At 41.8% G+C, this 15142-nt stretch overlaps 1 protein-coding gene across 6 annotated transcripts in view; it reads left to right on the forward strand.

The window, feature by feature from the left end:
- Nucleotides 1-15142, forward strand: part of BICD1 (BICD cargo adaptor 1) — a 176608-nt gene that overhangs the window by 141248 nt on the left and 20218 nt on the right. For 3 of the 6 annotated variants that reach the window (XM_049822526.1, XM_049822530.1, XM_049822528.1), the window contains exons 6-7: nt 5546-5697; nt 12287-12494. In XM_049822526.1, coding sequence (XP_049678483.1) covers nt 5546-5697; nt 12287-12494 — 360 coding nt within the window. Of the gene's footprint in view, nt 1-5545; nt 5698-12286; nt 12605-13581; nt 13773-15142 lie in introns of those variants that run through there. The other 3 variants (XM_049822525.1, XM_049822531.1, XM_049822529.1) reach the window with 2 other exon arrangements.

Raw genomic sequence — 15142 nt, forward strand, 5'->3', positions numbered from 1 at the left:
CCAGAACCAGAAGAGCTAGAACTTTGATTTCTTTAAAACCCTTCCTTGATCCCTAATGAAGCTGGCATTAATACGAAACTAGGTCTTTTTCCTGCAGCTGGATGCCCTGGCCTGTCCCCAGCCCCCAGAGGGGCCACCTCCCACCTCGCTGTGCTTTGTAGCAATACAATTACGACACACCTGTACTTGTCAGCGCTCCAGAGACACTTTAGGTGAAGCTCTGTTGGTTGGAGTAATGTGGGAGAGCAAGATGAGCGCAACAAGATGCACTGTAGAAAGGGCAAGACCTGCCCTTCCTCGGGCAGCTCGCCGTCCAGAGCCGGGGGGGGAAGAGCAGTAGCGGACCCCCGGGTCTGGATTTGGGGCTGTGTTTCGGTGGTGAAGTCACACCCTTAACCAGGGAAGCACGGCTGCTATCTAGTGAGCACCACGAGTATTGCAACATCAGGTTAAAACGAGAATTGTGCCGTTTTCCTGGCAATGCAACCGGATCGCTGTGCGCTGACATCCTCTGGTGTCCAGGTACCCGGGGGCAAATGGCTTATCGGAAGAGAAAAAGAGCAAATGGAGTTTCTGCTTCCAGACTTGAGTTGTGTTCGCTTTTCTTCACAGTGACTCACCCGACTGCAGGACAGCCCTGAAGGAATCTCTCTTTCTGCCTCCTTCTTTGCCGTGGGCCTGGCACTCCAGCAGTGCAGATGCACCTTTTAAATCTCTAACAGCATACAGTAAATTTCTGTTTGAACTGGACAAGCCGTTGCCTAGTTTAAAGCATTTGGCAATACAATGATATTTCTTTTTATTCTAGCTGTATTTTCTTTAGTAATATTTTCAAATAAGCATTTTGTCGTTAGGCTGAGCTGCAAGTAGACTACATAAAACTCTGTAACACAAAAAAGAGAGCAAGATTTGCTCTAAGAAACTGCAAACCTAAGCCTAGGAAAATGAATTATTAAATCAATTGCTCTAGATAACAAGGCATATACATCTTCCTAGCTTGCTTGCTTACCTTGCCTTGATTTACGTGTCCATTTGTTTGTAGCCGTAATTACTGGGTCAGCACCAGTTTTGTGGAGCAAACCCAAGTAACATTAGCATTAACAAGTAACATAAATTGTAAAGTAATATCAAATTAATGATACGATAACTTTTAGGACCAGTTCAATAATGGTTTGGTTTTTGATTTCTAATAACATTCAGAAAGCAAAGCTGCCTATGAGGGGAGTTTAATATCCTGAAGTTCTGACTGAAAAATGATCAGTTGTTCTCGTAGGTAAACAGTTCGATGGGAAGGAGTTGAGTCAGCAAGACCTTCCCATCTGTATTGGCAGTAACTATGGTGTCTCCAGCTCCCATAACTGAGATACCCATAAAAGTCTTTCACAAAAAATAACTTGATGATAACCTCAGACATACAGTACCTTATCTATAAACAGATGCCCTATATAGGCAGAATACAATAGAATTTCCGCTGGGGAAAGCGAGACTGCATGGAAAGATCCGGTACCACGTGTGATTTCTGCACTAAACTAACAGGCTACTGTTCTGCTTTCCTGTGTGAAAAAATAAAGTACTTACCACTGTAGGACTTAATATGCTTTCAGCAACATTTTTTTTACTTGGTTTGCTTCTCACACTGCTAATGTAAAGTAAATGGGATATGAAGTTGTCTTAGAATGTGAATATGTAGAGAAAATGATGTTTGTTCACAGATTTCAGGATTTAGGTGGCAACCTTTAGGCAGCTGGATTTGGGCAAACATCTCTTTGGTAAGGATAAGGAGGGGGATGAAAAGGATGTTAGTTCTGGCAGTGCCTGGGTCCTGGGATATGTGCCCACCTCAGCCTGTGTGGCTCCGTGGCTGGGCTTTGGGGACGAGGGAGCTGAGCTCTGCATGCCCCAGCTCTCTCTTCCCGGGTAGTGTTTCACACTCTGCAGAAGTCCAGGTGTTGGAGCTCTCTGCTCCCTCCCAGCCTTGCTGTCAGCTCCAGGTGATGTCCTCTGCACAGCAGATGCTAAGTGGTCTGTGAGTAATTAGTCCTGTGTCTCCAGGTGGCTCACTGAGGGGCTGGGTAGTGCGTTCACCCAGTTCCTCTGCATGACTCGTCCCATCAGGACTGTCATTAGCCCCTCTCCTGGCTTACTGCATTATTTACTTCTCTGAAGAGTACTCACGTGTTTTTCTGCATTCTCATCTTTTTCTTGTGCTCTCCATTTCCATGTGTGTTGCTCAGATGTTGCACTTTTATGTGGAGCGAAGGTTCTCTGATACATTTTTGTAGTTAAGTACAGCTTAAAACTAAATGTTTCAGAAAGAGCTGTTGAAAATCAAAGCCAGGTCCGGGGCATTTGCTTGCTTCTGGCACCCCCTACTTGGAGATGCAGACTTCAATTTGCCCCATCCTTCCCTTCAGAGCGCTCTCCGAATGCACGGTTTCCCCCAGGTCATTAAAATCTAGATTATCCTGCAGAACTGGTTTCAGGCACAACCACACATATAGGGCTCAATGGGTACAATTTTGGAGACTGGCTGAGAGGGGGAACAAACAGAAATAATTTAGACTAGAGCTGGTGCTGCAGGAAGAGTAACATGAAGCTATGGCTTCGGTTCATTTTGTGCCTGTTACTCTTGGCACGGTCTAGCGGTACAGCTGAGGTGACCAGACACAGAGGTACCTCTGAGAGACAAAGTCCAAGTTCCCCTTCTCCCCTCAGCCCCACTCCCCATCACACGCTCTGGCTTCAGGTGCTTCAGGCGAGTTTTCTGTCTCTTCAGGCTCCCCAAACTGGCTCACAGTAAGCACAGAAGAAAACCGTCAGGCGTGCAAAGGGTAGGGATGGGGAAAGGCTAAGTAATTATTCTTTTGGTGGCAGGTAGCCAATATAGATTGACTTAGCTGCCTTGTAAAATGGCAGCCTCTGAGCCGAGGAGTCTGACAGCAATCAGCTTCAGTCAGCATCCAGGTCCCAAACTGATGAGCTGTACGTAAACTGAGCATCTGCACCGCCTGGTGCCCCCTGACTTACAAGGACCTCCTGAGCGCGCTGTGCCTCCTGCTAAAGCGATACGCCGCTGCTCTGCTGGCCCTGCCTGCAGGTTTCCAGCAGAAGCTTCCCCAGCTTGCTTCCCCCTTCTTTCCCTTGCCTATTAAAACCACATTTTTGCTAGTCTTACTTGCTTCTCTAGTAGAGCACTTGTACCCATCCATCCTTCGCTTCGGAGAGTTTCAGAGGGGAGACCCTCGACAGCCTGCGGAGGGTGTGTTCAAAAGCTTGTCTGGTGCGTGGGGAGCCACCAGGCGCTTCCAATAGGTTTTGCAATTTATGCTTCATTTTCTGGATGTTGTTTTGTGGAAAACTCTAATGGGAAGAAAAAAAAGATTTGAAGATTTCACAGAGTCCTTCATCTGTTACCTTTATTCACCAAGTAAATTACATTTCTAAGTTATTTTTCATCCTGCAGTGTTACATGCCTATTTAATTTACTCTGACATCCAGACTAAACTGTAGGGATCACAATGATCTGTCTGATCATTGTGCACAGTTTCAGTGATGTGTGAATTATTGGGTTTACATGGAATATATAATCCCACTGCTGAAAAAATTTAACTTTTTTTTTTTTAAAGTCTAGCATTAGGTGGCACATATCTTTAACTCATTTTCATTCCTAAACAAAGGAAAATCTTTGCATGAATTCTGTGTTCAGAGATGAGGTATGATAGCTTAAGGAACGTGGGGCTGTATTTCTCTTACAAAGCAAAGACATCTAAATTCCTGCCTTGGAGGCAAAGCAGAACTCAATTTGAGCTATAGAGTCTACCTGTGCTCACATAAATCACTTCTGCCTCATTAGTGACCTGAAAATTCTTAAATAAATCTGATTTGATCATATCTGTTAAATAGGAATTCGTCCTCTGATGCACTATTTCCGAGATTTCCCTTCAAAAAAAGTACTTTCATTAAACATGGTTAATCCTTCCCCATGTACATTTTTGCTTATGGCTGAAAGCAGATAGAAAGCTGACAATTTCTGCTTTGCCCTGCGAAGGTGTAGGATGGTGTCTGCCATCCTATGTTGAGAAAAGCTGCATTCATTTGAATATACCCCTAAGTGATTGATTTTTTTAACATGTATTGCTGGTGATTTCAAATTTGGCATGGAAAACCCCATCTATTTAAAATGACAGGTAGTTACTAGTGATTTTTAAAAATCTCTTCTCTCAATGTAAATTAGCGTGAAAGTAGAGAAAACATTGGTGAGTGTACAATTTTTTAAAAAATTGAATTATTTCAACGCTGCCACTTCTAACTGTGCTATTTCCCTAGACACAAATGAATAAAGTTGTATTTTAGTAGGACATGCTAATATGTCCTTTTGTTATGAGACATTATTAGTGTGAAATGTATTGAGTTTCAGAAAACTGAGTTTAAAATAGGTTTCCAACTGTTTGGTTATTACTATCTTTTATCATGCCCCTTTGCCGGTTGCTTTAAACTAATGTTCTTCTACGCTTCTCTCCCCGGTGGTGGCTTGAGAACCCACAAGATCAACACGGGAAATTGATCACCTGTATGAAATACTGCAATTTATTATGCACTGAATGAAGTGAAAAAACAACCATAACTCCCTCTGAGTAAATATAAAAGGAAACATTTTTTCTTCATCTCATTCAATGGCAATAATTTTAAATGTCTTATAGCAGCAGTAGGTATAAAGCCTCTGCAAAACTATGTATTTTGAATAACTTCAAAATTATACTAAACATCATAGGTAAAGCAGAAGGTTCAACTCTTGCAAAAATAAGACAAATGTAACTATTAAAAGCAGTAGAGCAGTAAATTAAAGAGATTTAATGGATGAAATTGAAAAAAAGAAAGGAAGGAGCAGAAAAAATGAAGGGAATAGGATGACTACAAAGCCTTGCTTTCCTGTTAGGTCAAAATTGTACTTTACACTTTTTTTGTTCTTTTCTTGTAGTGGTTAAAACTGCCAAAATAATGCTGGTTTGCACAACAGTAGGCATGGCCGGCGTTCAGGTGTAAAAGCAAGCTGTCAGGTCCTGGCAGTCACCTTGCCCAAGGAAAGCCTCAGCTGGCAGGGAGCGTGAGGCAAAACACATTCGTTCACACCTTGGCTCCAGGGGCCGCGTCTCCCGTGCCATGGGTCCTGTTTGCAACACGGTGGTGGGATGCACCTGGGTGGTTACTGCGGCTCAAATGACATGGGAGCAGCTCCTTAAGCAGTAGTCACTTACTTGCCTGAGTCCTCAACGTGCAGCTGCAGAGTTTTGCAGAGCCATTGAAGGTGTCGAGTTGTTGCCAGTGCATTTAAATTGGCTTTGTCCTTCCAACTGCTTTCTCCTTTTCCTGGTTTCATGGAGTACAACTTAAAAGAAGACATTAAAGGGTGCAGTGCGATGAAGCTCAGGTCTAAGTTCTTTTACTGTGTGAATGAAGAAGGAAATCAAAAGTAAAATCAAACGTGGCATCTTAGCTGTTATCAGATATTCGTCTGGTAAGCATATATCCTTGTTTGTCTTTTTAGACAGCTGAAGTGGCACTAGCTAATTTGAAGAATAAATACGAAAATGAAAAAGCAATGGTGACTGAAACCATGACCAAACTACGGAATGAATTAAAGGCTTTGAAGGAAGATGCAGCAACCTTCTCATCCTTGAGAGCAATGTTTGCAACCAGGTAAGGGAAATGGTTTCACCATCTGGTTCAGCATTGTGAAAGTAAATACGTATGTGCTAAGTGAGAACGTACTTAGCTGTGTATGTTGGGTGCTTAGGAGGAGAGACAGAAATTATTTTCTGCAAGGTCAGAGGTTTGCTGGATGAAGGTGAGTGAGTCTTAGAGTGCACACTGTGCAAAACCCGCAAGCTTTCAAGTGCTGCTGAGATGCGTGTCTTGGAAAATAAAGCTGGAGAATAGCAATGTCAATACAACCTTGAGTAAAGTGTTATAAATGCCAATATATGCCTCTGGTATATTTGCATTTATAGGGCTTTTTGAAGTGGAAATCAAATAGTAGATTTATGTGGCTGAGTTTCACATTCAGAAGTACGCAGTGATTCTTTCATGTAAAGCTATCGATGTGAAGTTAATGATGATCTTTAGAAACCCATGTTTTCATTATCGTGAGATTTATTACTTACCCCTAGTAAAATCTATTTCATCAACCAGCCTGTGCTGTAATCCAGCACTAATAATTGTGAGGCCACTGCAATTTCCCACTCCAGCATGAATTCTTATTTTCTCACTCTGTGATATTCAATTTATTATCTTCTCCTTCACAGGATAAAAGTTTCACTTATTTTCTGTAACATAGTTACTCCTGGCAGGACAGTAATTAATCATCTCTCATCTTTCCTTCTCCCACACTTTCTTCAGAAGAGCTTTTGGTTTTAGCTGCTTTTTAAAAGTTTACCTAAAGATAATTTTTTTAAAAGATCCAACATTTTAATCAATGAACTCTTAATTCCCAAATATGAAAGGAAATTAGTATCCTTAGGAAATTATTCTGTTATATCAAGGCTTTTTTCCCCCCTTATGGTGAAAGACAATATAGGTTCGTTGCTTGTGCTTTAGTCCATAAGTGATAAGATGTCTTCATGCCTCATGCCAGCATCTCTCCAGTGTTCCCTGTGGTATATATAGGTGCCATCTCACCTCTTCCAGCCTTCTAAGGTCCTTGTTGCTTAGTGACAGTGGCAGCAGCAGCTGGGAGAGGTGGGAAGGAAGGAGAAGGGACATTGACATGCCATGACATTGGTGCTGTGTACAAATTCATCATAGGTCCATCGTCAGAAGAGTACGTGTAGTGCCATAATGGAAATGAAGAACCAACTCAGCAGGTGGTGTGAACCAAGGTAGCTCCATTGATTTCATTGGCATCTAAAGATTTTCTTCAAGAACGGGAAGTTGTGTGTGTGTATTAGAAACGTATGTGTCGATCTTTATTTGCAAGCTCATTACTCTAGGAGATACACGAATGTACTAACCCTATAGACTACTTGGAAGGCTACTAACTCCAGAGGAGAGGAGTGGCATCATGAGCGTAAAGCAAAAAAGGGTCTTGCATGGAGCATAAATCATCAACCTACAAGGTAAAAGAAGTTTGCAAAGATTTAGAAGTTGTTACTTAAAGGGAATGTTAGGTTGTTGGTGTGCTGAATGCTCTTTATCCTATTTATGCATCCTGAGTGCACACTTCTGTTGGGTTTAAGGCTTAAGGTTTAATATCTTCTGCGAGAATCAGGCTTAAATGATGCCATTCATCTAGGTGCCTTTTCTAGGTGTCTTGCGTGCAGGATGCAATGAAGCTTCTGTTTCTCTTCCGTGAACTATAAAGGGAATCTGGGTGACTTGCTGAGTTACAGATTTCCACTTTGTAAATGTCTAATATTGACAGAGATACCCCCACCCAAGCATCTACTGCTGTTGGTAAACTCCATGCAGTAGTGATTAAACACTCAGTGCATGGCCTATGGAATGTATCCCTGCCCTTGAGGTCGTAAGTTTTGCCCAGTATTTTCTGAGCACAGTTATAAAAAGTCATTCACTGCAAGGTCTTGTGCATCAGTGTGCTCCTATGGATTTTTCTGTTGTAAAATATTCCTTTTCCTTCCTTGCTGTGGAATATAATGGCCTTTATAATTAAATCAATCTTCCTAAATGTTCAAATCATTGACTCATTCTGAATAGTCCATTTGGAATAGCATTTGCTTAAATGACAGAAAGCTGATATACTCTAGATGTCTGTTGAAGAATAGAAACCTGTTTGAAAATACAAGACTCTAAGATTCTCCATGCAGTAACATTAGATGCAATAGCAACCTTCAGCATATAAAATCAATCGTTTAGTCTTCTGTTGAATGAAACAGTGGTTTCCATGGTTACCCTGCATCGCATGGTTCTTACTCCTGAATTTGTACTGTAGGGAGTACATCCCTCTGATAGTAGAGTTATACTATAGATCTGAAAATAATTTCATATACTGTTTGATAGAGCAATATCCTTTCTCTTTCATAAACCATCCTTTTCTGTTCATTTGGTGCCCAAATGGATGTTCATTCTGGTCGTGAACTTGTGTGGTTTCTTCCTCAACTGCACTGGATAAAGTCATATCACATTATAAGGAGAGCACAGCACATCTGTTTCCAGTCTGAACAGCGAAGATAACACTTTTCTCCAAAGCTCCTCTATGCAGAAAGCAGGAGCCATCCTTTTTCTGTGTTTTTCCTTGACACTTGTGCATCCTTCCATTCCTTAATTTCTTTCTTCAGTTCTTCTCTCCTCCCACTCAGGTCCTTCTGTCATGCTTGTACCTCTACTTTTGCTCTTTTTCCTTCAGGGACCGTTTTTTTCCCAAACCAAAAATCTCTGTGGTTCTGATCTCTACAGCTTCCTCCTTCCCTCTTCATTAGCCTTGTGATCCCTTTCTGAATTTATTTCAGACCTGTCAAGAATATGTCTTCAATACAGTTCAAACTCCCTTTTCCCCAAACACCTCTCTTAAAAAAAAAAAGAAAGCAACAGCATATAAAACCTTCTTTTCTGTGGGATGCATGGGGTTGGCAGAGCAGAATTGAAGTTCCTGTGCGATGCCAGGGCCATGTGCTGCCCATCAGATTTGCAGCTCCTGCCTTTAGCCTGCTTATTTTGTCCTGGGCTGCTTCTGGTGAGACCCTTTCCTGCCCCTCCTGTCATTTCCCTTCACTCCAACCCCGAGTCGCTGACCCAGGGTGAGAGATGTGGGAGTGGGAAGCAGCCAGCAATCATCCAGTGGGAAGATGAAAAATAAATTCTTTAAAACATTAGTTTTCCAGTCTAGAGTAGGGGTTGCCTTGGGAGAGAAAGGGAAGAGAACTCTCATGCTGAAGGAGAGAAGGAACTACTTTTAAGGCAGGATCCTAAAAGGATTCAGAAAGCTAATTTTACATATCCCTACACATGCTTGCTTTCCCAGCCTAAACAGAGATACTTAGAAGGAGAGAGCAAGAAATCTTATTCATTATATTGTCACAGTCCTGACACTGCATGCACTGATTTTATTCTCTATCCATCAAGATGTTTTCTTATGGTTAAGACTTTAAAAAAAAAGTGCGCTGAAGAGATGGACTAGGAAGTTTGGACAGGTCCTGGAGTTATCCTACATGAGAAAACATTTATGAGCAGAAGAGAATAATGCTTATATGGCTGGAGCAGGGACCTGTCATTGTCAGTGTCACTGGGTTTTAGCTCAAGCTCTGCTATGATTTATGTTATCTAAATTATGCATAAGCCTGACTCGGTATTTGGTTTGCATTCCTAGACGCAAGAGATAGATGGAACTAGAAATCCCTTAAACTCCTATATAAACTTCTTGGATCGGTTCATACAAAATAAGTGGGCTTATGTGTTTGTCTGCTTCCTTTCCGAGACAAGAGAAATGAGAAATAGGCAATAAGTAGACCAGCAGACAGCAAGATAACACTGATGTTTATTTAATAGTCACTTCTAGTTTACACCCATCCTGGAGCAAGGGGGAAACTGGGAAAGAGCTCTGACTCAGGAGGACATAGCCTAACTTTTGTTACTCACTACTATTTGAGTGCTTCTGAAAGGCCTGTTCAGAACCCTGGTGCATCCTGGAGACCTGCTTGGTCCGCAATGGTCTGTGCCATGCCAGAAGTCGTCTCTCCTAGGAGCTCTTAAGCTTTTTCTTCCTCGGTATGCTGTGAGCCTGGATGGATGTTTGCAAAATGTGTGGGTAAAAGGCAATATGGGTGCGTGTTATGGTTTTTTCTTCTTTAATTCTTCTCTTTTTATCCTACACTTGCATGTAGCAGGGAATATTTCAGTGAAGGGAAATGCCGTGGCTGCAGGCAGTAGCTACCTCCCACTACATGGAATAACTTTCACTGCTGCAGACTTCAAGGAGATCTGAGGCTGTTAATTCAGCAGTTTCTAAAGTTTAATTATGGTCTTTACTTGACTGATTTAGGTTTAACCTTTCTGAACACTGTTTCTCAAAAAAAGCCCCAATGTGCTTGAGCAACAAAACACGGAGACAATAGACCATGTGTTTGTGAAAAATAATAGGAAACTTGGAGTCATGGTGGAGGTCAGATGACTGGAACCACCCAAACACTGCAGTGAACTGCCAAAAATGCAGGGTTGCTGTTATGGGGAGACTTCTAGGAAGGGCATGTAATTAATCAGAACAGTTGGAAAATGCTGTATTAACGAGATTGGGTTTTGTCTTGAGTTTGAGGCCAGCTAACAGCATTTAGTATATCCAGATTTCTAGACCCAGCTTGTTATAGTTCATAGCAGATGACGAGAAGCAGGTTTGCCTAAATCTGCTTTAGTAATATCCATCTTCATGCAGCTTATGTTTCTTAACCACTCGTAGCTGCTTTTTACAAAGCAAATGTCTAGATACCAAGAACATGTCTTAAATCCTGAAGAAAACCAAACTTTTCCCAAAAAGAAAATTGGCTTATTGGTGTACTAAGGCAAGGCAGTTTGTTCCTCTAGCGGCACTGTGCAGCAGGTGTAGCTGCAGATGATACTCTTTTTAAATTTTCAAAAGAAAAAAAAAAAGGTGTCTTCTAGACAAAGAGGAAAGCAGGAGAGAAGGAGAGAGATGGATACAGGATCTATCTGCTTACAAAAATGAGTCTTAAAACTCTCATAACACAGATATTACAGTAACTCCTATTTCAGATGAATTTAATTTAATCTCCAGAATGCTGATTTCATTCTAATGTCTCTGTCAAAAACACTGCCTGAAGCATCAATAGACAGACATCTCATAGCTTGGAGCAGAAATAGGTGTGCAAGCTGGCTTTAAGCCAACCAACATTGCAGAAATATCTCTCTTCCTCAAGGCTTGAATAAAGACAGTCATGCTTATTAAGGTCCTGTAGAGGAAAGATAATACTGAAACTGTCACTGAAACTATGGCTGACTTAGTAATTTTGCCTCCAGTGCCTGAATTATTCAAAAGGAGAGAGCAATATATAAATACGTGTGTGTTTGTGTGTGAAGAATAACTATGAATTTTTGAGTATACTTCATTTCTGTTTCCCAAGGAGAAGATTAAAGTTTCAGGGAAATTAGTTTCATCCCTCAGTTTGCAATAATTCAAACGTTTATCGTGTCACACATTTTGAGGAGGAAAACTAAAATTATTTTCTGTGCTTGTTTCCTGTGAGTGATACTGATTAAGTTAAATCCTCATCCATTACACTATTGTAATTACACAGCAGAGCTATTTAGATTTATTCAGATCATGTGGGGAGGAGATTTGACAAAAGGTGCATCATTTAATGTGAAACATTCTTGGATGTTGCCACAAGTGTCCGATGGTCAGACAGTACTGCTACCTGTGAATCATTTCACTACTGGTATACATTTATCACTTTCGGTTCTTACTGATTAGATGGCCTATTTTTAACAAACTGAAGCTATTTTATTTCAAAAAGTGACTAAGACCATGCTGAAATGCCTTGCTCTTCCTGTTAACTTTAGGAATTGAATTCAGTCTTAAATGCTAACAAAATCACGAGAAAGGTGTTTTTGCTTCAAAATCTGTCTCAGAGTTCAAAAGAAAATGAAAAAGATACAGCTTTTCATGCAGATAAAAGAGGCTCAGGGTTAAAAAAGAGTAGGTGACCATAGCAGTGGATACCTGAGCACACCTCCAAGAGATTCAACAGTGAATGTGAAATAACTTCCAGGCATGGGTTTTCCTGAATAGTACCTCTTTAATCAGTTAACAATGGCAAACAACTGAGGGCTTCTCGCTTCACAAAATCTGAGATGTCAGGTGTTCAAAGTACTTGCAGTCATCATTTTTGGTAATGTTTTGCAGAAGCGGATATTACTGTCTATGGAAAATAGTATTATCTAATTAGTAGACATTCTTATCCATGGTGAGTTACTAGCAGAACCAGCACCCAAAATTGTTATTTGTGGTCTAACCTGGAGATAATCCCAAACTTCCCCTCTAATTGCTTGTTATCTGCATTAGGAACGTATTATATTGCCATAGACTACTCTGATATTATAGATACAGGTTCTCCTGCTGAATGGGAAGTGTTGTCATTCAAATCCAAGTCCAAATTTATTCAAAGTGGGAACAGAAGAATTCAGGCTGTCTGCTTCCAGGATCAGACTTGGCAAAAAGCTTGGATCTGAATCTACCCCTGTAACTGCAGCCCAGGAATATGATCACTGGTAGGGTTGGTTCTTGGACTGGTTCCCCAGATTTCTGCCTTGTTTGTTTTCCCAGGTGTGATGAGTACGTCACGCAGCTGGATGAGATGCAGAGGCAGCTAGCAGCTGCAGAGGATGAGAAGAAGACCCTAAACTCTCTGTTGCGCATGGCTATCCAGCAAAAACTTGCCCTTACCCAGCGGCTGGAGGATTTAGAGTTCGACCACGAGCAGTCCCGACGCAGCAAAGGCAAGCTTGGAAAGAGCAAGATCGGCAGCCCTAAAGTAAGTGAGGAGGCATCAGCCACCGTGCCAAGCATAGACACTTTCCTCCTGCATAGTCAGGGCCCACAGCAACCAAACTTACTGGTCAGCAGTGGCACTCAGAGGAAAAGGTATGCATGCAGTGATCTTTACAGTACAGTGCAGTGGCCAGACTTTCATTAAAGTCGTTCACTGAATTGTAAACGTTTTTGGTTTTTTTTGGTTTTGGTTTTTTCTTTTGTACTTTGACTGGGGAGAAGGAGGTGGGGAGGATATGAATATGAAATTCAAAGCCTGGCAACATGTGGTTCTGATCCACCTACTCACTATGTTATTTCCTCCTCCTTAATGCAGTGTTTTGAACTATATTCTGTCAGTGTCTCAGTGCATCTTGTATGTCTTTAATATTAGCGTGAATGTATTTTCTTTAACAAGTTTTCCTTAAGTTTTCCTTAAGGTTTTCCATAATGAGCATCTGAAATAAAAAAAAGGATTGTGGTCTATGAGCATTTCAGCGCTTAACACAAAAGAAACTGCATCTCTTTGTTAAGCTCTGGTGCTCACTTGTTCTTCATCAGTGCGAAAAGAATATGGATGCGTTCACTCAAATCAATTTTTCTACATGGGAGCAAGCAACCTTTTGAAGGGGGATGGCTGCCATTCATAACCTAATGCAAATATTTCGCTGTTCAAGCAGTGAGTTCTCATCTTGTCTTGTGACTGCCCTGCCAAAGCTCTATAGGTGTGGGGATCGCCACGGTTCTGAAGATGAAGAGGACTCTCTGTTAGAGAAGTCCTGGATAATCATTCCCTTTTCTTGTACACTCTAGTCACAATGCAAAACCAAGAGAGCATTCAGGGAGCCTTGTACATGTCGACTCCAGGATGCTGAGATATAACTCAACCTCATCTCCTCCTCCCCTGATATGACCCAGGATTTCCAATGCAGGCAAGGTGCCCTGCTGTGGAAATGACGTGGGGTGGCAACGCTAGTTGGTTTTTACCTGTTAAGCAAATTAACCTGATGTTGTCATTCATGAGGCTTTGAAAGGTAATTAAAGTAAAACTCTTTTGTTTCCATATGTATTTTTCTTGGATCTCCTGCAAGACTATTCTCACCTTCCCTTTGTGATCAGAGCCATCCCAGGACTTCAGGGACCTACCTCCAGAAATTATTAAGAGCCCCCCCTCATCCCGCCTCCACAGAATCATATCTTCTGAGGGGCCCCCCTTCCATGAGTGAATTCATCCATGGGCACCGTCTCAGCAAGGAAAAAAGGTTAACCGTGGCCACACCAGGTAAACATTTTTTCCTTGGGTGCATGTGGTGCTGAGTGGTTAGCAGAGCAGGGGACCCTCCCAGCACTGCAGATGCAATCTAATTTGGGCATTTTCTTGAGACCTGAAAAGCAAAATGTCTCCTCCTGTGTCACCTGTGGCAGGAGATGACATTCTGCCGGCAGTGGCCCAAACTGGTTCCAGATGCAGTGGGGAAGGTCCTGCTGTGGTATAGGTGGGTGCAGTCCTGCTGGGATCCACAGAGGCTGCACCCCTGTGCCTGGGTGCTGCTCAGTCTGGTGGTTGTGTTGGTAGTCCCCACGGAAGATGCAAACCCACCGGGACAGAGGAGTCAGACGTGTGAGGACCAGCAAGGCAGTGATTGGCAGCGTGCAGGAGCCTAGGCAGCATCCGTCTTCTGTTGGCCCTGGAGCGTTCAATCAGGTGTTTCTAAAGGGGAACGTTAAACTTGCAGAAGGTTTAGTTTATATAAATTGAGTCACGAAGTTTATCTTTGCAGGAAGCTTTTGCTCTTCATTTCCTGCCAAAACGTAGCATCTGCTTCGAACAAGGTGTAGAAAGGAAATGCAGACTGGAATGCCGTTTTAAAGGTTGTGACATCTTTCTGCTCCTGACAGACAAGCTAGTAATTACTTTTTTTCTGCATCTGAGCAGAACCTTTAGCCTTTAAATGTGCACACTCTTGTCTGGTGGTAATTTTTTTCATTCTTTGTTGTTCTGAAATTTGTTATACACACAAAGCATGAGTAGAAAATACAAAAGCTAAAACCCATGAAGTGGTTTCTGCTCAAGTAAATGTTCATTTTGGAGAGCTGAGCAATACCCTTTACTACATTCTATCTCTCACTCAGTGCCAGCAATATCACAGCTGCCTTTGAGTAGTGCCATGCAAGTAACACCCACTCAGAGGACAAGTATGAAACTGCAGAGAGTCTAAACAAGACATTTTCCTAAGGAGTGTTGCAATAAATAAATGAGCTGGCTCCTGGGGACAAAAAGGTGGGGAGGGTGAAAGACATGAAGACTTTAAAATATACAAAATAAATGGTACTGATCTTTCAGCAGTTCCTTTGTATTTTGTTGGCAATGGAAGACCACGTGCTTGATTTCTACCCCATAGACAGGATTCTATTTCCTAAACACTGGCAGTGTCTCTTGTATTCTTTCCTCTTCATTTTACAACAGAATAAGGATGATTTTCTTTCTGATGGACATCTCTTTAAGGAACTGGATTTTGCATTTTCTGTATAGCCGAAATCCGAGGATCTAGGGCCCAAAATGGCAACCTTCTAACATACAATTTACAAGAATCTTCTGATTGTGACTGTACTTCCCATATACAATTTACAATAGTGCCAGGCCGAGGAGAA

The sequence above is a fragment of the Accipiter gentilis genome, chromosome 18 (genome assembly GCF_929443795.1).
Source record: "Accipiter gentilis chromosome 18, bAccGen1.1, whole genome shotgun sequence".
In the NCBI taxonomy this organism is placed as follows: domain Eukaryota; kingdom Metazoa; phylum Chordata; class Aves; order Accipitriformes; family Accipitridae; genus Astur; species Astur gentilis.